The sequence below is a fragment of the Canis aureus genome, chromosome 11, assembly GCF_053574225.1.
Source record: "Canis aureus isolate CA01 chromosome 11, VMU_Caureus_v.1.0, whole genome shotgun sequence".
Classification (NCBI taxonomy): domain Eukaryota; kingdom Metazoa; phylum Chordata; class Mammalia; order Carnivora; family Canidae; genus Canis; species Canis aureus.
Genome location: NC_135621.1, coordinates 12,607,173 through 12,626,316, shown reverse-complemented (window position 1 = coordinate 12,626,316; position 19,144 = coordinate 12,607,173). Strand labels below are relative to the sequence as shown.

Here is a 19,144-nt window from a genome sequence, read left to right as displayed (position 1 = left end):
GTTCATTGGGTCCAACTCTTCTTCCAAAGATGATATAACTGACAAATAAGGCATAAGTAAAGTCTTTGCTTAAAATTCCACCTCATACTAGTAGCATATCTAGAATTTGCTAGACCAGAATTTGAGACTCCTTCCTATTAGGCCAAAGATCTTTCCCCTATATTGCTTCATGTGTTGTAATGATTTTCTCTACTACTAATGTTCTTGGAGGAAGAGATAGGAAATGTGTTTCACTTCTTTGTAATTTGAAAGAATTCATCTATCAAATCTAGGTAAGAGGCATGGCAACAAGCAAACCTTAGCTCCAAGAAGGGAAATAGATAATGAAGCATTAATGAATTAGCATTAATTGTGTAGATTTTTAGACCTGTGTAGATTTCAGTGAAGAGGATTCAGAGGTCATGCTTAAACCTTGACATAGAAAAGAATGCCATGACCAACTAATGATATCGGCCATAGATACAGGAAGAGAGAATGCAGTGCATATGTCAGCCATGGCATAATAACCCGTCGTCTTGTACTGTATGAACCCCTCAGGAAGGAGGCACATGGAGAAAAGAAGGATATGGATACATACTCAGTATCCAGGATGGAGGAATCAATCTTAGTTACCAATGGGGTGACATATGCTCCTGCTAGATTGTCTCATTGTTAACTTCTTTGTAACCCCTAAAACTCTAGGCATATAGTAGGTGCTCAATAAGGACTTACTAATAGATTGAAATTAGGATATAAACAAATATTTTCACAGCAGAGTTGTCCCATCTTTCTTTGATTTCCCTATGCCAGTCATGGTTTTTGGCACTTAATAGGTGCTTTAAAATTCTTGATGTAATAGCAACATGACCTTCTAAGCATGGCCTTAATCTCTAGGTTATCAATGTAAAATCCCACCTGACTTAAAATTGAGAATATTGTGAGCTGATGTCTCTATTACGTTAGCGTCTTCTATATTCAAAGTTGCCTAGACACCATGAAAGAAAAAGGGGGATTCAGAAAACTCTAACATATGGGATTTTATGAGTCAAATTGCGGGGAAAATCTGACTCCGCATGGACTTCCATTCTGTATGTCTTTCTTCTTCCGTAGGTTCACTTTGCGTGATGTCAGGAGTTCCAGGAGCCAAAATAGTGTGGGGGCATAGATCCAATATTGACTCATACTCGGTGGAAGAAATCTACACCAAAGTCTGGATGAAATAATTTGGTTGTAGGTGCTAGGGATATGTCTGCTGATCACAGAGGAAAAAGGGTAACCAAAGTGTAAGTTTTGTCTTACCATTACCTACTCAGTTAAGAATGAGGATTGCATGAGATACGATCAAAAATTTTGCTGACGCCTAATGCATAATCATAGCCAGTTTTCAGAAAGAAAGTCTAGCTGAAAAGAAAAAAGAAAGTTTTCAGCCCCTTCGTTTTAGTAATATGGTCACACTTGGGCTCCTGGTGGGTTTGTAAAACTTTTAAAGGGTATCTTGGTGGTGAATTATTCTGCAGTCTCAGTGTTGGCTGAACCAACGAGGTGTGAAACCTCTAGTTTGCATGTGTAACATAAGGTGTTTTACAGGCAGAAAAGAGAAAAATGTCTTCTTTGGTAAAGTTGACAAGACAGGAAAAGATCACAAAAGGAAATACTATTGTAGTGACAACATTCTGAACCAAAGAATCATATGTTGAAAGATGAACATCTAATAGAATGTGATTCAATTCTAGCCTGAGATACAGGACCAGTAACATAATTTGTAGAAACCAGTGTGAAATGAAAATGTAGCGCCTTGGTAAAAAATTATTAGGAATTTAAAAAAGTAACGAAAGAGCATTTAAATTAAAGGTAGGCTGTTCCAAGTTCAGGATCTTGATAGACTGTGTTTCATGTCCATGAAACTGGGCCTGATGGGATGTCTGATAATTTTATTTGATTTGTTTTTTTAAAGATTTTATTTATTTATTTGAGAGAGAGGATGAGAGCATGAGTGGGATGGAGGGGAGAGGAGCAGAGGAGAGGGAGAAGCAGGCTCCCCATTGAGTGGGGAGCCCGATCTGGGGCTGGATCCCAGAACCTTGAAATCATGACCCGAGTCAAGGGCAGATACTTAACCAACTGAGCCACCCAGGTCCCCTAACTGAGAATCTTAAAACTTTTATTTACAGTCTTACTACTTTTTAAGAAATTAAACAATGACTATTATCTCACATATTCTATGGGAAAAAAAATCCCAGAAACAAAAGACTGATAGGATACAATTATTTGAATCACATATCTAACACAGTTATAGACATATACAATAATCTTAATGGATATTGATTGATTGGAACAGGTAGGTTAAGGAAAAGATCTTGGGTCTAGACTTGGCTCTACTTATCCAGTTGAAGGAATTTTCTTTTTCAGTTGAATGAATGTAAGCACATCGCTTTGTTTTTCTAGGTCTTGATTTATAAATCTAAAAAGTAAGGGAATAGACCATAGATAATCTCCCCTAATTCCATAATTCTGTACTGTGCTTGGTCATGTCATCAAATTATTAGAGCTTAGATTTTAGTCATGTAGTTATTAATCCTAAACATCTGGCCATATTGTAAACATATTAGTCATAATATATCTATAATTTTGAAGAGGCATACCCAATTTACAAATACTCAGATAATGTATAATTCCCAGTTATGGACCCTACTGTTCTTAACTCCTCACCCCATATTTCAGTGGATAAATCAAGGGATGGGCAAGACCAATCTTTCTTTTTTTTAATTTTTTTCAGCATATTAATCTTTTATTTTATTTTATTTGTAAATTTATTTTTTATTGGTGTTCAATTTGCCAACATATAGGATAACACCCAGTGCTCATCCCATCAAGTGCCCCCCTCAGTGCCCATCACCCAGTCATCCCCACCCCCCGCCCACCTCCCCTTCCCCAAGACCAATCTTTATTCCTTTTCAGAAAGTTGGGAATATTCCTTCCAGTACCTAAAAGTTTGGCTGTTGGTTTCCTAGATGGTGGTGAGTGTCTGCAGTGTTTCAAGGTTCTGAGGAGTCTTTCTTGCCACTATGGCACTGTGTGAGCACAATATCTGGGCTGCATTTTTTTTTCTTGAGGAGAGCTACAGTAGAGCTTTGCGATCAGCACTGTAATTTCCACACTTTTCACTTGTTTAACATGAGGCTTTTGTCCCACATACAGGTTCTGATCTTGTTTATTCTTCGGGAAGATAGCCCCTCAAAGAGTTTTCTGGCCTTTTATACATAACATAATAGATGAGATTGTCCCAGTAAGCAGGAGTTGGCTAAAGAAGCATAGTCTCATGTTTCCAACATTGACCATAAGTCCCATTTAATTAAAACCCAGTTTCCTACAGATTAGGTCAGCATTATGTTTAGAACTTGAGGGAAAAGAACTCAGAGTAGACCTTCAAGGAAGCATTTAGATTCACATTTATTGAGAGCTGTCTATGGGTACATCTCCATGTTAAGGTGCTTTTAGAGAACAAAAGGTTACAGAAGTAATACAACAATTTTTGGTTTTAAGGAACTTGATCTAACAAGGGAGGTAATACCTGAGTAACTCTGAGAACGAAGAGCCAGGGCTCTTAAAAAAAGTATGAAGCAAGTGTGAGGCCTGAATGGAGGATATGAAGCTAATTTTAATAAGGAAAATTTGGGAGAACTTATGGAGATAATGGTTTTTAGACTGGGCTTGGATAGACGGGTACCACTCTGGGGGGCAGATAAAGGGGAAGGGAATCAAGGCCTAAGAAATAGCGTAAACCAAAGTTTAGAGTGTATTCTTTTTAGGAATGACTGGTCATCTAACCTGCCTAAATAACAATAGAGAATTTTCATTGGGTGCTTACTGCATGCCAGGCAAAATTCTTAGCACTTCATATATATCATGAGATTTAACTTTTAGCTAAAGTCTGGAAGCAGATACTAGTATCAGTCCCATTTTAAAGATAGGGAAACTGAATCATAGGAGAGTTAGGATGCTTCCTCAGAATCACATAGCCAGATAGTAACGGAGCCAGGATTCAAGTCTGTATCCATAACAAAATATTCCAGTGTATACAGAGCGCAGGATGAAGTGCAAGGTGGGCTGGAACCAAAGAGTAGAGGGCCCTTCTGTACCATCCTGAAGTGTTTTACTTCATAAATGAATTAATGAAGGAGAAAGAATCCTACTTTTTCTGTTTCTTTCTTTCTTTCTTTCTTTCTTTCTTTCTTTCTTTCTTTCTTTCTTTCTTTTCTTTCTTTCTTTCTTTCTTTCTTTCTTTCTTTTTTTTGTATGTGGAAGGAAAAGAAATAAAAAAGAAAATAAAAACTTCTCCATTTTTAATGGCCATTTGGAACAATTGATCATCTGAGCTTCGCTGTTCAATATGATAGCCTCTAGCCACATGTGGCTATTGAGCATTTGAAATATGACTAGTCCAAATTAAGGTGTGCTGTAGGTATAAAATGCATGCTGGATTTCTAGGATTTAGTATGACAAAGAAAGGTAAAATTATCTTATTAGTAATTTTGTGTGTTGATACATATTAAAATATTTTGGATATAGTGGTTTAAATGCAATATGTTTTTAAAATTATTTTTACCTGTTTCTTTTTACTTTTCTTCTTCTTTTTTAATCTGTTTAGCTTACATTGTATTTCTGTTAGGCAGTGTTGGTCCAGGGCAATGCAAAGTTGTGGTAGATATTTTACTGACCAACTTTGATGAAGGACTTCCTTACCACCTTGGTCTTTTAACCACATTCTTTCCTTGCTTTTTGATCATTTGCAAGAAAAATCTTAAAAGGCATCCCCTTTTTGAAGGTTTGAGTTCCCTTAGAATTTCCTTTTTTACTTACTTCTGACCACAAACAAATTATCAATGTGCTCTATGGATGAGGACTCAACAATTTACAAAGGCAAAGGATGGAGGTGCAAAAAAAATGTTTCCAATCCCTGAATGGTGTGAAGTAAAAGTGCTTTCAAAGGATCCCACAAGAATGGCACAGAGGGGCATAATGGGTCTGTCTCATCGTCAAAAGACCCAAGGAGTTGAAAGGAAACTCTAACTACAACACCAAAATGCCACAAAACCATAGTTATTAATACAAACTAGCATCTCTGCCTATCTGTCACCATCTCAGCTAAAAAAAACTTGTGAAAATACGTAATCCTGAGGACTTCAATTAGGTATAAATACCAGCAGCAGAAGGAGATGCAGTACATTTTTCTGATTGTCTACAGGTTGGCTATTAGAAAAGAAAGATCAGCTGAGTCCTTTGGACCTGATCAACTTCATCCAGGAGCTACTGACTTCAACTACTTCGGCCTAACTCTCTGAAACGATGAATTATACAAGCTATATCTTAGCTTTTCAGCTTTGCGTGATTTTGTGTTCTTCTGGCTGTAACTGTCAGGCCATGTTTTTTAAAGAAATAGAAAACCTAAAGGAATATTTTGTAAGTATGATCTTTTAATAACATTTTCTGTGGTTGAAATGACTGAACGTTGACATAGAGTGGTCTCTCTGATACGTTGCCATCTCTAGGCCATAGTCATCTTGAGAAGACTTGGTGTTTTTTTGACTATTTACCAGATGCGTTCTTTTTGAACTACATGATCTGGATATTGCTTTTACTCTCTGCTCAACTTGCTATAGAGACTTAGGGGACATTCACGAATCTTCTAAAAGATGGGAATAGTATGGGTATAGATGTTGATAGTTTTGTGGTGAGAATCCATTCAACTGTGAATCCATAACTGTAGTTATGCATAGTGAAACAATGATTACCTATTAATTTCTGATTTCTTGGAATACTAGGGTGGTGCTAAATAAAAGGTCAGGATAGGCATTAGATGTGGCAATCTGAAATAATCAATTAAGAATGTGAGATCCTTCAAGTTTTAGCTTAAAAAATTATATTTTTTTTCCAAAAAGTAGTTTTAAAGTTCTAATGCCCCATCTACATTATCTATGAATTACTCTTGAATTCAGTTACTTGCTGAGATTTCATAAAAGTTAAAATCTGGCTTATATAAAAATTTTTGTCTGTTTTGTTTTATGAGCTTTTAAAATGTTATTTATGGTGAATTAAAATAATTTTTGCATTTAAATATTTTATAATTTATCCAAAATGTAGCTATTATAATTGTAGCTGTTATTTTCAAGCATTCACAAGCTATTTTATTTTCACATCATCAAGCCACACTCACACTTGCACACACACACATTTGGAACTATTTTTTAAGGCTGATAAAATACCGTATAGGAGGGCATGAGTAGATGTTATGGAGACGAGGACCATAAGGGGGCAGTATTTTATAGTGAGATGATTTTGTTGATTTTTTTTTTTTTTTTTTTTTTTTTACTAGGCTTGAAAATACTTCCTTTTCCTTACTATCATTATTTGGGAAGTATCACCAGCCTTGTTGAGTTCATTTGTAATATTGCAGCTTAAGGGATACACTAGAAAGCTAAAATAGCATGTTGGTCTTTAGTTATATCCAACATAACAGCTTAACTAAATAGGGTTGAAAAGAACATGAGCCAATATTGTCAGCCATGAAACTTGAAGTACATTTTTAGGGAAATTAATGGACTAATTGTAAGCCATTTTTCTTTCTTTCTTTCTTTTTTTAGAATGCAAGTAATCCAGATGTATCGGACGGTGGGTCTCTTTTCGTAGATATTTTGAAGAAATGGAGAGAGGTAAGCTGAATATTTCCATTTAGCTGATTTTCTTGTTGCTTATTCTCTGATGCGTGAATTTGCAGCAACCTCTCTTTGTGCTCTTTTCTTCCAAGGAGAGTGACAAAACAATCATTCAGAGCCAAATTGTCTCTTTCTACTTGAAACTGTTTGACAACTTTAAAGATAACCAGATCATTCAAAGGAGCATGGATACCATCAAGGAAGACATGCTTGGCAAGTTCTTAAATAGCAGCACCAGTAAGAGGGAGGACTTCCTTAAGCTGATTCAAATTCCTGTGAGTTGGTCTTAATTCTTTCTTTAGTTTCATTGTAGAGGCTCTTTCAAAATATTGAATTTCCAGAAAGTAAATCAAGCTACTGGGTACAGTTGTTAAAACTCTTAAACGAATCCATGGCTAAAACTCCTTAGTAATTCCATTTGTGCTTTTGGGTGATTTTGCCAAGTATGGAAATCATTTTATTTTGTGATTTGGGGAAATGCTGGCATTGTGTCTACTGTACAGGGACAGGTGAATGGATACATCCAGTGAGGAGGTAGTAGTCAAGGAGCCGAGGGGAGTATTGAGAAGCACTTCTCTCATTGTTCCTGGTTTGTGTGGTGGAAATTCTGCTTCAGATGGAAAGAACAGGGGTGTTGGGAATGGAGAGGATTTGTGCCTTCCTCCCAGCTTGTCCACCAAGGAATCTGGTGACTTCAGATGAATCACAGGCTTGGCCATGGCTCAATTTCCTCATCCTGAAAGGAACCTTTGGGGTTCACTCTAATTTCTATAGTATCCTTTGCTCTAAAACCGTACAATGCCATGGATAGAAAAAGAGAAAGAGATAGCAAAAAAAACTCTGGCCTTTGAAAAGGCACTAGGTGCATTCTCTTTCTAGACTCTGGTCAATCTCTCAGATGGTACAGCCCAAGTGGCAGCAAGAGTGTTTTCAGAGGAAAAAATAGAATTTATACCTTTTGAAGAAATTATTCTCTCAGCTTTTGGATACTAAACTATCCTAGCTGGAGAAATCCTTAGGTTCTCCAGCGTTATCTCATGAAACTGCCTAGAGTTGTTAAAGTTATGGCTTCCAGAAGCTGAAAGACCTTTGAAGCATAAAAATAAATCACATTTTCCAAAATTTTATCTAGGAGACAAAGGCCCCTAGATTCCTTTGGGTTTGGTTGTGATGTACAAGATTTGAATGAGAAAGGGCAGGGTCCTGTGATGACTTGGTCCTCTCAGGTTTTGTGGCAGCTGTCACTCTTCCTGGGCTTGTCTCTCATCCCTTTCAGATGAAATAAATGCGTGTTCTTCAGGATTTCTCTAGCCCCGAGTATATTAAATGGTACAAAAGTGGCCCTAGGCACATCTCTTAGTTTCTTGGTGATACTTGGAACACTGGAAAGTAAAGTTTATCACTGGCAAAACCACAGATGGTAGAAACTTTTTCCTACTCTGCTTTAGCTGGGTCTTGAAAAAGACCTCTGGGTCTCATCCTTTTGGAAGCTCCACGCCTCCTGCTTCACAATGTGGTTTTCAGTAGGCTCTCAACCATTGTCTCCTTTGGCTCAATTGCTAATATTTAAGAATGTTATGCTTTTTAATAATCTGTCCTGAAGCCTAGAATCCCTCTAGTCATTCTCAGAAGTATAGCAAGGTGGCCGCAAGGTGGCCGCCGCAGTGTTTCCAATATTAGAAAGAAACAGTGGCAGAACCAAGAAGAAAGTAAATGGTCCCCATTTCATTAAAAGTGAATTGACCTACATGGTCCTGTGGTTAGAGTGAGGAAATAGTTCAGTTTGCCAGGATAGAAAGATGCAGGGAAATTTGCTGTAATTCCTAATTTTAAAAGTTTATGTCAGTAATTGATTATTGGCATATAAATATGATTAGTGTTTATTTTTAATCCCATTGTGGAAATGATGAAACTGACCAAATTTGAGGGAAATGAAAAATTACAGTATTCATCTGTCTTAGACTTGGTGTTTACAAAGTACTGAACCTCTGTTGGTGGTTCTCAAACTTTGGTGAGTAACAGAATTGCCTGGGGAGCTTAGTGACCACACAACTGCCTGGGTCTTCTCTGACTTCATGCCTCTGGGTCTCTGAGTTCTTCATTAGGTCTCCAGGTTATTGTGCAACACACCAAAGGTGAGAATCGTTGACCTATAGTAACTCATTTGATACTTACTGCAAAGACTAAAGTACAAGGTGGGTAGAATTGTTAGGGAGCCTAGAAATAATTGTTCAGATGAGAAAACAAGGTTCAGAGAGGTTAAGTGACTGGTTCAAAGTCAGAGTTATTTCACACACAGGATTCAAACCCCTATATTTTGCCACTCCACTTCAAGGCTCTTTTTACAGTTTTGGTAAGTCTGGCAGTAAATTTAAGGATATATTATGTACTCCATCGTATTACAGCATGACTAGCAATTTAATTATAATTTTAGTCTTAATACGTGAAGAAACCACCATTGTATATTAAGATAATATATTGCCAATGAAAATCACTTGTTTTGAAGGAATACTTCCATTTTCATGATATTAACAGCATAATATCCTGGTGGCTTGTGTGCCTGGCATTAATTTTGCTGCTTTCTTTCTCAATAGGTGAACGATCTGCAGGTCCAGCGCAAGGCGATAAATGAACTCATCAAAGTGATGAATGATCTCTCACCAAGATCCAACCTAAGGAAGCGGAAAAGGAGTCAGAATCTGTTTCGAGGCCGCAGAGCATCGAAATAATGGTCATCCTGCCTGCAATATTTGAATTTTTAAATCTAAATCTATTTATTAATATTTAATATTTTACATTATTTATATGAAGAATATATTTTTAGACTCATCAATCAAAGTATTTATAATAGCAACTTTTATGTAATGAAAATGACTATTAATATATGTATTATTTATAATTCCTGTATCCTGTGGCTATTTCATTCAACCCCTTCTCGCCACTCCCCCCCACCCGAACCTCTTCCTTTTTTTTTTTTCCTGACCGACTAGGCAAGACTGTGATTTCAAGGCTTAATCTCAGGGACCAAGTAGGCAGCCAACTTAAGTAAGATCCTGTGGGTTGTGCATTTATTTCACTTGATACAATGAGCACTTATAAGTGAAATGATGCATTCCAGTTGCTGCCTACTTGGGAACATGTCTGCATGATGAGCCACTGCTCTAGAGGCATGTCAGACGCCACTTGAATGTGTCAGGTGATATGACTTGTGTCCTGATTAACACATAGCATTTCTTCTCATGCCTGGTGCTTCAGAATACCACTGACAACTATGACTGTACCCAATGGAAAACAATTAATTTGTTTAGTTCATCAATATTTAATATATATGAATAAAGTATAATTTCATAATGATTCATGCTGTGTCAAACTTTTTCTGGGGTAAATGAACTATATACTCTAATGAGTTAGTAGGAAGAAAGTCATTTTTTAGCTGTGGAAATCTTAGAATTGAATGAAGTCCCAAATGTGGTATTTCTCTCCACTGGCAGTTTGTTGGCTTCCACTGCTTCATCTGACAGCTGTTTGAACTATATTTCCAAAATATAAATTTAATTACGTTACCATTTACTTCAGTGAGTCTGCCATGGAAAGTAGTCCAAATTATTTAGCTTGGCACACAGAGATTTATGTCTACCACTTGCTCAACTCCCTATTTCTTTACCTAAGAATCCCCTATCTCCTCTGACTACCTTGGGCAAGCACCTCTGCATATGGAATAGTGAGTGTGAGCTCTAAGGAGAGCTCAGAATCTTGGTCCCACCATTATAGGTAGTATAACTTTTAATGAATTCCAAGCTCCAGTTTACTCATGTGATAAAGAATAATGGTGCCTTCCTCATAATATTATGGTGCAAGTTCATCCTTTTGCTCAAGAAATATTTATTGGAGCAACTACTATGTGCCTGATCATGTTCTAGGCACTTGATATACCATCATGAATAAAAGAGACAAAAATCCCTTCTGCCCTTGGAAAATTTAAAATTTTAGTAAGAGGAAGACAGATAATAAACCAAATAAAATGTTGGTAAATTTCATGGTATGTTAGAAGGTGTTAGGTGCTATGCAAAAAAAAAGTCAAGCAAGATGGGAGAACTGGGAAAACTGTGAATAAGAACAAGTGAGTGGGCTAGATGTTTAAATGGAGTGATTATAGTTTACTTTATTGAAGAGATGACATTTGAGGAAGCACTTATAAGAGGTAAGGGAGATAGACATTTGGATTCCAGGCAAGGGGAACATCCTCGCAAAGCCTCTAATGTGGAGATTTGCCTTGTATGGTAAAAGAAAAGCCAGCAGACCAGTGTATCGGAGCAGCATAAGTCAAGAATAACTTTTCTTTTTTTTTGCAACTGAAAAAATGAAGCTGTTATCAACTGAGATGAGGAAATGAGTGAGCAGGTTTGGGGAGGAAAGCCAGAAGTTCACTTTTGAATATAAAGTTTAAGGTGTCCATTAGAATTCTAAGTGGAGGTACTGAGAAGGCAACTGGCTAGAGCAGTCTGGAGTTGAGTGAGAACTCTGGACAATTGACATGAATTTGGGAGTGGAGGCATGCAGACCTAATACCATCTGGACTTCTGCAAGTCATGAGTTTACAGAGTAAAGAGAAAGAGTGCAAGGATTGAGTCTCCAAGCATGCCATCAGTAGGAGGCTAAGGAGAGCCCTGTTAAGGAGACTGAAAAGAAATGGTCAGTGAAATAAGAGGATAATCTAAAAAGTGAGACATTCGGAAAGCCAAATGAAGAAAGTGTTTCAGGAATAAACTTTAGCAAGTGCAGAGAGGTCTATTCAGATGAGGACTGAGGACTGACCCCTGGATTCAGCAACACGGAGGCCACTGCTGATCTTTGACAAGAGCAGTTCTGATGTAGGGTGAGGTCAAAAGCCTGATTGCAAGGGGATTAAGAGACATTAGAGTTGACAAACATGAATAACTCTTCTTAGGAGGTTTGCTGCAAAGGAGAGCAAAGGAAAGTGTAGCTGTCAAGATAAGAGCGATCAAAAGAAGTCTTAAATTTTTTGGTTGTTGTTCTTGATGGGAGAAGAAACTGCATGTCTATGCATTGATGGAAATGGTCTAAGGAAAAAATAATAGATGATATAGGGCAGAGAGGAGAACTGCAGAACTGGTTCCAGGAGAACTGCAGAGTGGTTCCAGGACTAAGTAAGAGAAGTCAACTGAGGACACAGGAGGCACTGGCTTTATGCAGGTGCATAGAAAGTTTTTTGTTATTATAGGTGAGAAGGTAGATTATGCAGATTCTGATGTTGGCAGGTGGCTAAATGTGATGGTGAGAAGTTTTAGAAATTTTAGTTAGTTGTTTAAAGTTTTCTCAGTGAAAAAGGGGACTAGAGTTCACAGAGGAAGTATTGGGGGCTTGGGAGGAGCAGAAGAATGAACAGATCAAGGGAGTGCAACATGGATTGCCAGGTAGCTTTAAGGGCCTGTTGGAGGTCCACAGTCCATGAAGTTAAGGGACATCAATTGGTGTAATTGTTTTTCTTCACCTATATAGAACTGTGGGTGAAGATGCACAATAGGCAGAGAGTTCCATCCAGCAGACTTAATTTGGCCAAGGAAGTAGCACAGAGAAAGAGAAGACAAGGAGGTCATGGGATAGTAAATTGGTGGTAAACCGAGCTGGTTAAAGCGGGGAAGGAATATATCCATGCTGCTGATGGAGGGTGAAGAAACAATTAAAAAGAAAGGATATCTGCTCTACCTCCAGGCCCCAAAAGATGAGAGAGAGAAAACCAGCCATCATTTAAAGGGGATTATAGGGAAGCACTGTCCTTAGGGGGACTCAGTTTATCTTTTGAGCATGAGACAGTTGAGGTGTGATGGATTTAAAGTTGGTGCTAGACTGTGAATTCTAGAAGTGAGTAGGGATAGGAGAGGAGGTCATAAAAGAGAATGTACATAAGGATGTGTTGTGAGTCTTAGACTTCTTATGATTACTGACATAAACAAGAATAATGGATATAACGAGATGAGTTTCCTTGTTTTGGTGGTAAGCTTGTGAGCATCAAGGACAGAAAGGGGTAGGTGCCTGCGCTTCCTTCTCAACTATTTCACTTAACTTTTCACAACAGTAGGAAATAGTAACTAGTTAAGTGAAGTAGTTCATGTAAAGGGCTCAGTTTAATCCTCGATAATAATCAGTGGTCATTATTTTGATTATTGGGTAGCCAAGTAACAGTGGATGAGACTTGATTCCCAAATTTTCAATCTTGATGAGGCAAGATTGAAAATAAATTGGTCTGCTCTTGGCACAGCTGCAACTGATATGAACTGCTGTTGGTGTCTCCACTCATTAGTACTTAAGATTGATCAATGCAAAATGTATGATATCTACAGATGGAGAACTGCTGTGAAATTATCTTGTTTGGACCATAGAAGCAGGCCATACCTCTGTGGAAAGGGAGAAATTCCAACCATCCATTTTCTTGAGAAGTGATGAATCATGAAATGGGAAATGAAGCCCCAGGAGGTGGGCCATGGTTTAGGGCACCATAAGCCATTCCCCTCTCTGAGGTTGGTGTTAGTTTGGTACAGGCTTTGAGACTATATTAGGTGATGTGATGGAGGCTGGGAATGAGACAAAGAAGATGCTGGAAGAGAACTTGAGTTGGCCTACACAGTGGTTTTAAACTATTCTCTATATGGCATGTTTCTTCCATTATGTGTATACCTAGTCTAAGAAGTACTATGGGGTTTCGAGAAGGGAGAGCCTGTGCTTTAGACTAAAGTTTGTGCCAGTAGGGGCAGTCATCTCCTTTAGCTCATGAGCAGCAGGGGCAGTTGTCAAGACCTGAAATGGGGGAACCCTCTTGTACAAAGTCCCACCCTTAGTGACTCCCTGAAATAGCTAATATACTTTTTCTTCCTATTCTCCTCACTCTTCCTACCCCTTCCCATCCTGAACAATATAATCCTAAAGCAATTAGGTGCATCGGAGTAAAGCAGGCATCTACCGTTGTCTACCACGGGAAATTAAATTCCAAGTAAGATGAGAAGGGTGTACATGCAGAGAAAAAAATCTGGTGTGGGTGAGATTAGAGACTAAGAAGAATATGGATAATGTTCAAGGGATAAGAAGTATATTACTTTTCTCTTGCTGTCGTGATAAATGATAATAAACTTAGTTGCTTAAAATAATGCACATTTGTTGTCTTATTATTTCGGATTGCTCAGCTAGTGGCCTCCTCTTCTTCCTTCAAAGCCAGCGGCTTAGCATTTTCTAATCTCTAGCTCTCTCTTATTCTGACACTCTACCTCCCTCTTTTAATGGCCTTTGTGATGACATTTGGACCACTTAGATAATTCAGGATAATGTCTCCATCTCAAGATTTTTGCTTTATCCTATCTGAAAATGTCCTTTTGCTATCTAAATAACATTAAAAAATGCCAGGAATTAGGACACAAACATCTTTGCGTGTGTGTGTGTAGGGGATGGTGGTGGTGGTGGTGGTGGTTATTCAGCCTACAAAGGGAGGCAACACAAACTATAGCACAGTGACATAATTAATAATGGGATAAATTGAAAGCTGTTGCTACATGATAGGATGCAATGAAAGGAACACAGCATATCTTCTGTGGTATCTCTGTGAAATATGTATAACCTATTCTAATCATGAGAAAACAGGGCAGCCCGGGGGGCTCAGCGATTTAGCTCTGTCTTTGGCCCAGGTTGTGATCCTGGAGACCCGAGATCGAGTCCCACGTCAAGCACCCTTCATGGAGCCTGCTTCTCCCTCTGCCTGTGTCCCTGCCTCTCTCTCTCTCTGTGTGTGTGTGTGTGTCTCATGAATAAATAAATAAAATCTTTTTTTATTTTATTTTTATTTTTATTTTTATTTTTTAAATCTTTAAAAAATAAAACATTATACAACACAAATTGAGGAATATTCTACAAAATAACTGGCTGGAAATCTTCCAAGTATCAAGGTTATGTAAATTAACAGTATAGGGAGGACCAAGAAGCAGTTTTCTGTTGAAATGGATTATACAGATATGACAGCTAAATGCAATGCACATTCTAGACTAGATCTGTTAGGTATAAAAAGCATTTTTAGAACAACTGGTGAAACTTGAATGAGGTCTGAGGATGAGACGGTGGTAATACATCATTTTAAACTTCGTGCTTTGGGGCAGCCCTGGTGGCGCAGCGGTTTAGCGCCGCCTGCAGCCCAGGGTGTGATCCTGGAGACCCTGGATCGAGTCCCACGTCAGGCTCTCTACATGGAGGCTGCTTCTCCTTCTGCCTGTGTCTCTGCCTTCTCTCTCTCTCTCTGCATCTCTATGAATAAATAAATAAATAATCTTAAAAAATAAAAAAAAAATAAACTTCCTGCTTTGGATGGTTGCATCATGGTTATGTAGGAAATGTCTTTGTATGGGTAACGTACACTAAAGTATTCAAAGGTGATAGGGCATCAAGTATTCAAAGGTGATAGGGCATCATCAGGTGAAGAACTCACTCTGACATGATTTAGGGAACAGAAAGCTTTTCTAACTCTTTTGTTAGTTGGTGATTGTTTCAAAACAAAAAATATGAAAAAAAAAAAAACCCAATGAGATTATTTCAGAGCCACAAGCTGAAAATTCTTGAGTTACTCTGTTACAAGCATACTAGAAAACTTAGAATTCCCAGGTATACATGTGACAAATTGAATTTTCCAAAGATGACCACACCAATACTCCACCCCCATGCTATTCGTAGAAGGGGACTGACATTTTTCCCACTGAGAGGTGAGGTATATGTGTCTCTCCTAAGTACTGGGGCATGAACTTGTTGGAGTGGAGTGGAGGGGAATGGAGTGTATGGAGGGGAGTGTACGGAAGTGATGTTTTATGACTTCTAAGTCTAGAATGTAACTTTCCTCTGGCTTCTCCCCCCACCGTCCCATGAGACATTTGCCCATTTGCCTTGGGAACCCACCATCATGCTGAGAAATTCAGGCTGCATGGGGAAGCCATGTGAAGATGTTCCAGCCACCAGTCCCAGTGAGGCTTCTAGTTAGCACCATCATCAACACCAGACATATGTGTGAATAAGCCTTCAAAAGATTCTAGCTCTAAACATTTGAATTTTCTAGCCGAGTCCTCAGACACCAAGATGTTTGTGATTAAAAAAAAACAAAAACAAACAACAATCATGGCAGACTTCCAGTTTCAGTTCTGACATATAAAGAGCTTGGAAATTATTACTCCAGTCCTTAGAATAAGAAAAGCTGAGCAATTGAAAAATCTATGACTTTTCTTGGGCCCATCAGAGAACTGAATTTGTAGGATAACCTGCTGCCACAAAATCAGGAGGGAAAGGCAAATCCTGAGAGCCACAGCCAATATCTGCTTATAGGAGGCAGAAAACACTGGAACCATCAATTGGTGACAACACTTAAATCGTTAGAGGCAGAGTGTTAGACTAACTGAGAGAGTAACTCCTGACGACTGATGTTTTAAAGCCCCCTGCCCCCAGTTTCATGGGTTCCTATGAACCTCCTCAGATTCTCATGGTGGAGCTCTGAGAAAGATTTTCTGTGGCTCCAGCAGGGAGAAGGGAAAGAGAAATCCTAGTCACATGTGTCCAGAAACAACGGCCTTCTCTCTAGGGGAAAAGACCTTACCAGAATCTTATAAGAGAGCCACGGAGGATGCTCCTCTGACTCCAGCTTCCTCTGGTCTTCCTGTCTCACCTAAAGCTGTGTAAGAAGAAGCACATGTGAGGATCACAGTCCTAAGACACAGTCCCACTAAAACACTGAGATTTAATGGGAAGATCACAGAACACCCTCCCATTTCCCCACACCTCACTGCATACTATTAAGGCTCTGGTAATATTAATGGATCACAATTAAAGAGCTTGTATGACACAGACTCACTCTGAGAAATGGTACTTAGGGAAACACTAAAGAAAGACAAAAGCAAAAACATTAGATGCATTCAAAACCTTTGGCATGCCAAAAGGAAGGCAAAAAACACAAGTTGAAGAGATAAAGCAAGTGTCAGAACCGGACTCAGATATGAGATATGACACAGATCTCGAAATTATCGGGCAGGACATTTAAAACAACTACAATTAATATGTTAAGAACTCTAGTGGATGAAGTAGACAATATGCAAGAACAGATTGGTAATGTCAGCAAAGAAATGAAAATTCTAAGAAAGAATCAAAAGGAAATGCTATAAATAAAAAGCATAGAAACAGAAATGAAGAAAGCCTTTGATGGCCTCATTACTAGATTCAACACAGCCAAAGAAAGAATCAGTGAGCTTGGAGATGAGTAAATAGAAACATCCCAACCCAAAATGCAAAGAGAACAAAAAAAAAAAAAAAAAAAAAAAAGGAAAAAATTCACTCCAGAATGAAACATCTAAGAACTGGGGGACAATTTCAAAAGATGTGACAAAATTGCAGATCTTCAAGAGCATCAAGCAAATTCTCATAAAACTATATATGGGAATATCATATTTAAACTGCAGAAAAATAAAGACAAATAGAAAATCTTTTTTTTTTTTTGAGAGAAGGAAAGAGAGAACACATGAGTGGAGAGGGAGAGGCATAGGGAGAGAGAAAGAATCTTAAGTAGGCTCCACACCCAGTGCAGAGCCTAACGCAAGGCTCAATCTCTCATGACCCTGAAATCATGACATGAGCTGAAGCCAAGAGTTGGACACTTAACCAACTGAGCCACCCAGGTGCCCTGACAAATAGACAATCTTGAAAGAGGCAAAGGAAAATAAAAACTCCTTACCTGTGGAAGAACAAAGGTAAGAATTACAATAGACTTCTTGTTGGAAATCATGTGTATTAGTTTTCCATTCCTGCTGTAACAAGTTATCACAAATTAACTTGCTTAAAACAAGACAAATTTATTATTTTATAGCTCTGGAGAGCAGACGTCCAAAAACAGTTTTAGAGAGCTAGTATCAAGGTGTTGGCAGGGCTGTGTTTGTTCTGGAGGCTCTAGGAGAGAATCTATTTCTTTGCTTTTTTTTTTTTTTTTACATTCTAGAGGGTGTCTGCATTGCTTGGCTCATGGCCCCTTTCCTTCATCTTCACAGTCAGAAACATAAGGCTGAAGCCATCTCTCTAGTTCTGCTTCTGCATCCCTTTTCTACTTATAAGAACTGTTGTGATTACAATGAGCCACCCAATAATCCAGGGTAATCTCTCCATTTAAAAATCAAGTGATTACTAACCTTAATTTTATCAGCAACCTTAATTCTTGTCCCCCTTTGTATCTAACAAATTCACTGAAGAAGACAAAAGGTATGCAGATGAGAAAAATGAAGATCTCACAGTTGACATGATTGTCTATGCAGAAAATCTCAAGGAATTGACAAAAAACTCTTGGAACTAAGAAGTGAGTATAAAAAGGTTGCAAAATACAAGGTTAACATGTATAAGTTGATTACTGTCCTATATTCCAGATATAATCAACTGATCTTTGACAATGAAGTAAAAGCACTTCAATGGCGAAAGGATAGACTTTTCAACAGTCAGTGCTGGACAATTGAATGTCCACATGGAAAACCAAAAATTATCCTAGACAAAAATCATGGCATCAATACCCATAAAATGCAAGAATTAAAGAAATTTTGGATCCAATGTAAAAGACTTGTTATTTTTTTATATCCTTTGCATTGTTGTTGTCTATTAATTATGCGAGTCTTTCTGGGATACTAGAAGACTTACACTTGTGCATCCTTTGGTATTCCTTTGGAGGGAGACAGGTACCTGATGCTGATAAGATGTATCAACTGGACTGATGCTGCCTTGGAAGCCAATTTCTGAGGGACAAGATTGTAATTTCTACCTTGTTTGAAATGACAATATGTAATATGGTCTATTGAAACTAGCAAAAGGAAAAACGACTAAACTCTTATTTATGAGAAAGGAGAAATAAACAATTAAGTTGGAAAGAACATGGAATCATTATCTTTTTTTTAAAGGGTCATTCCTGGGCAGCTGGGTGGCTCAGTGGTTGGGCATCTGCCTTTGGCTCAGGTTGTGATCCCGAGTCCCACATCGGGCTCCCTCAGGGATCCTCCTTCCCCCTCTGCCTGTGCCTCTGCCTCTCTCTCTCTGTGTCTCTCAAGAATAAATAAATAAAATCTTAAAAAAAAATAAAAGGTCATTCCTTGAGATAACTCTGTTCTACCCTGAGTGTTCATGTAAAACAATTCATTAGGCACCTCTAGTACTTAGATTTTGGTCTTCTTTACTGAAATACAATGGCTCCTAAAGAAATATTGATACCATATTTGGAATGGAAAAATTCAAGTTGAGCTCAGGGTATTTTGTAGCCTGTTTGTTGTCTAACATTTTGTTGATATTACTATCATTGTTGTAACGGCTATGCAAGTTGATTTTATGCTACCTTATTTATTGAGTACTTGGTATATGCTAGGCTCTACGCTGTACCCTTTATTATTACTGAA

At 38.1% G+C, this 19,144-nt stretch overlaps 1 protein-coding gene across 1 annotated transcript; it reads left to right on the top strand.

Annotated features, from left to right (window-relative positions):
* The first annotated feature begins 5,192 nt into the window (after window positions 1-5,192).
* Window positions 5,193-10,046, top strand: IFNG (interferon gamma). The gene is made up of 4 exons (XM_077913179.1): window positions 5,193-5,439; window positions 6,621-6,689; window positions 6,785-6,967; window positions 9,287-10,046. The coding sequence occupies exons 1-4, from the start codon at window positions 5,326-5,328 to the stop codon at window positions 9,419-9,421; spliced, it is 501 nt and encodes a 166-aa protein (XP_077769305.1). The 5' UTR covers window positions 5,193-5,325; the 3' UTR covers window positions 9,422-10,046.
* Window positions 10,047-19,144: the final 9,098 nt, after the last annotated feature.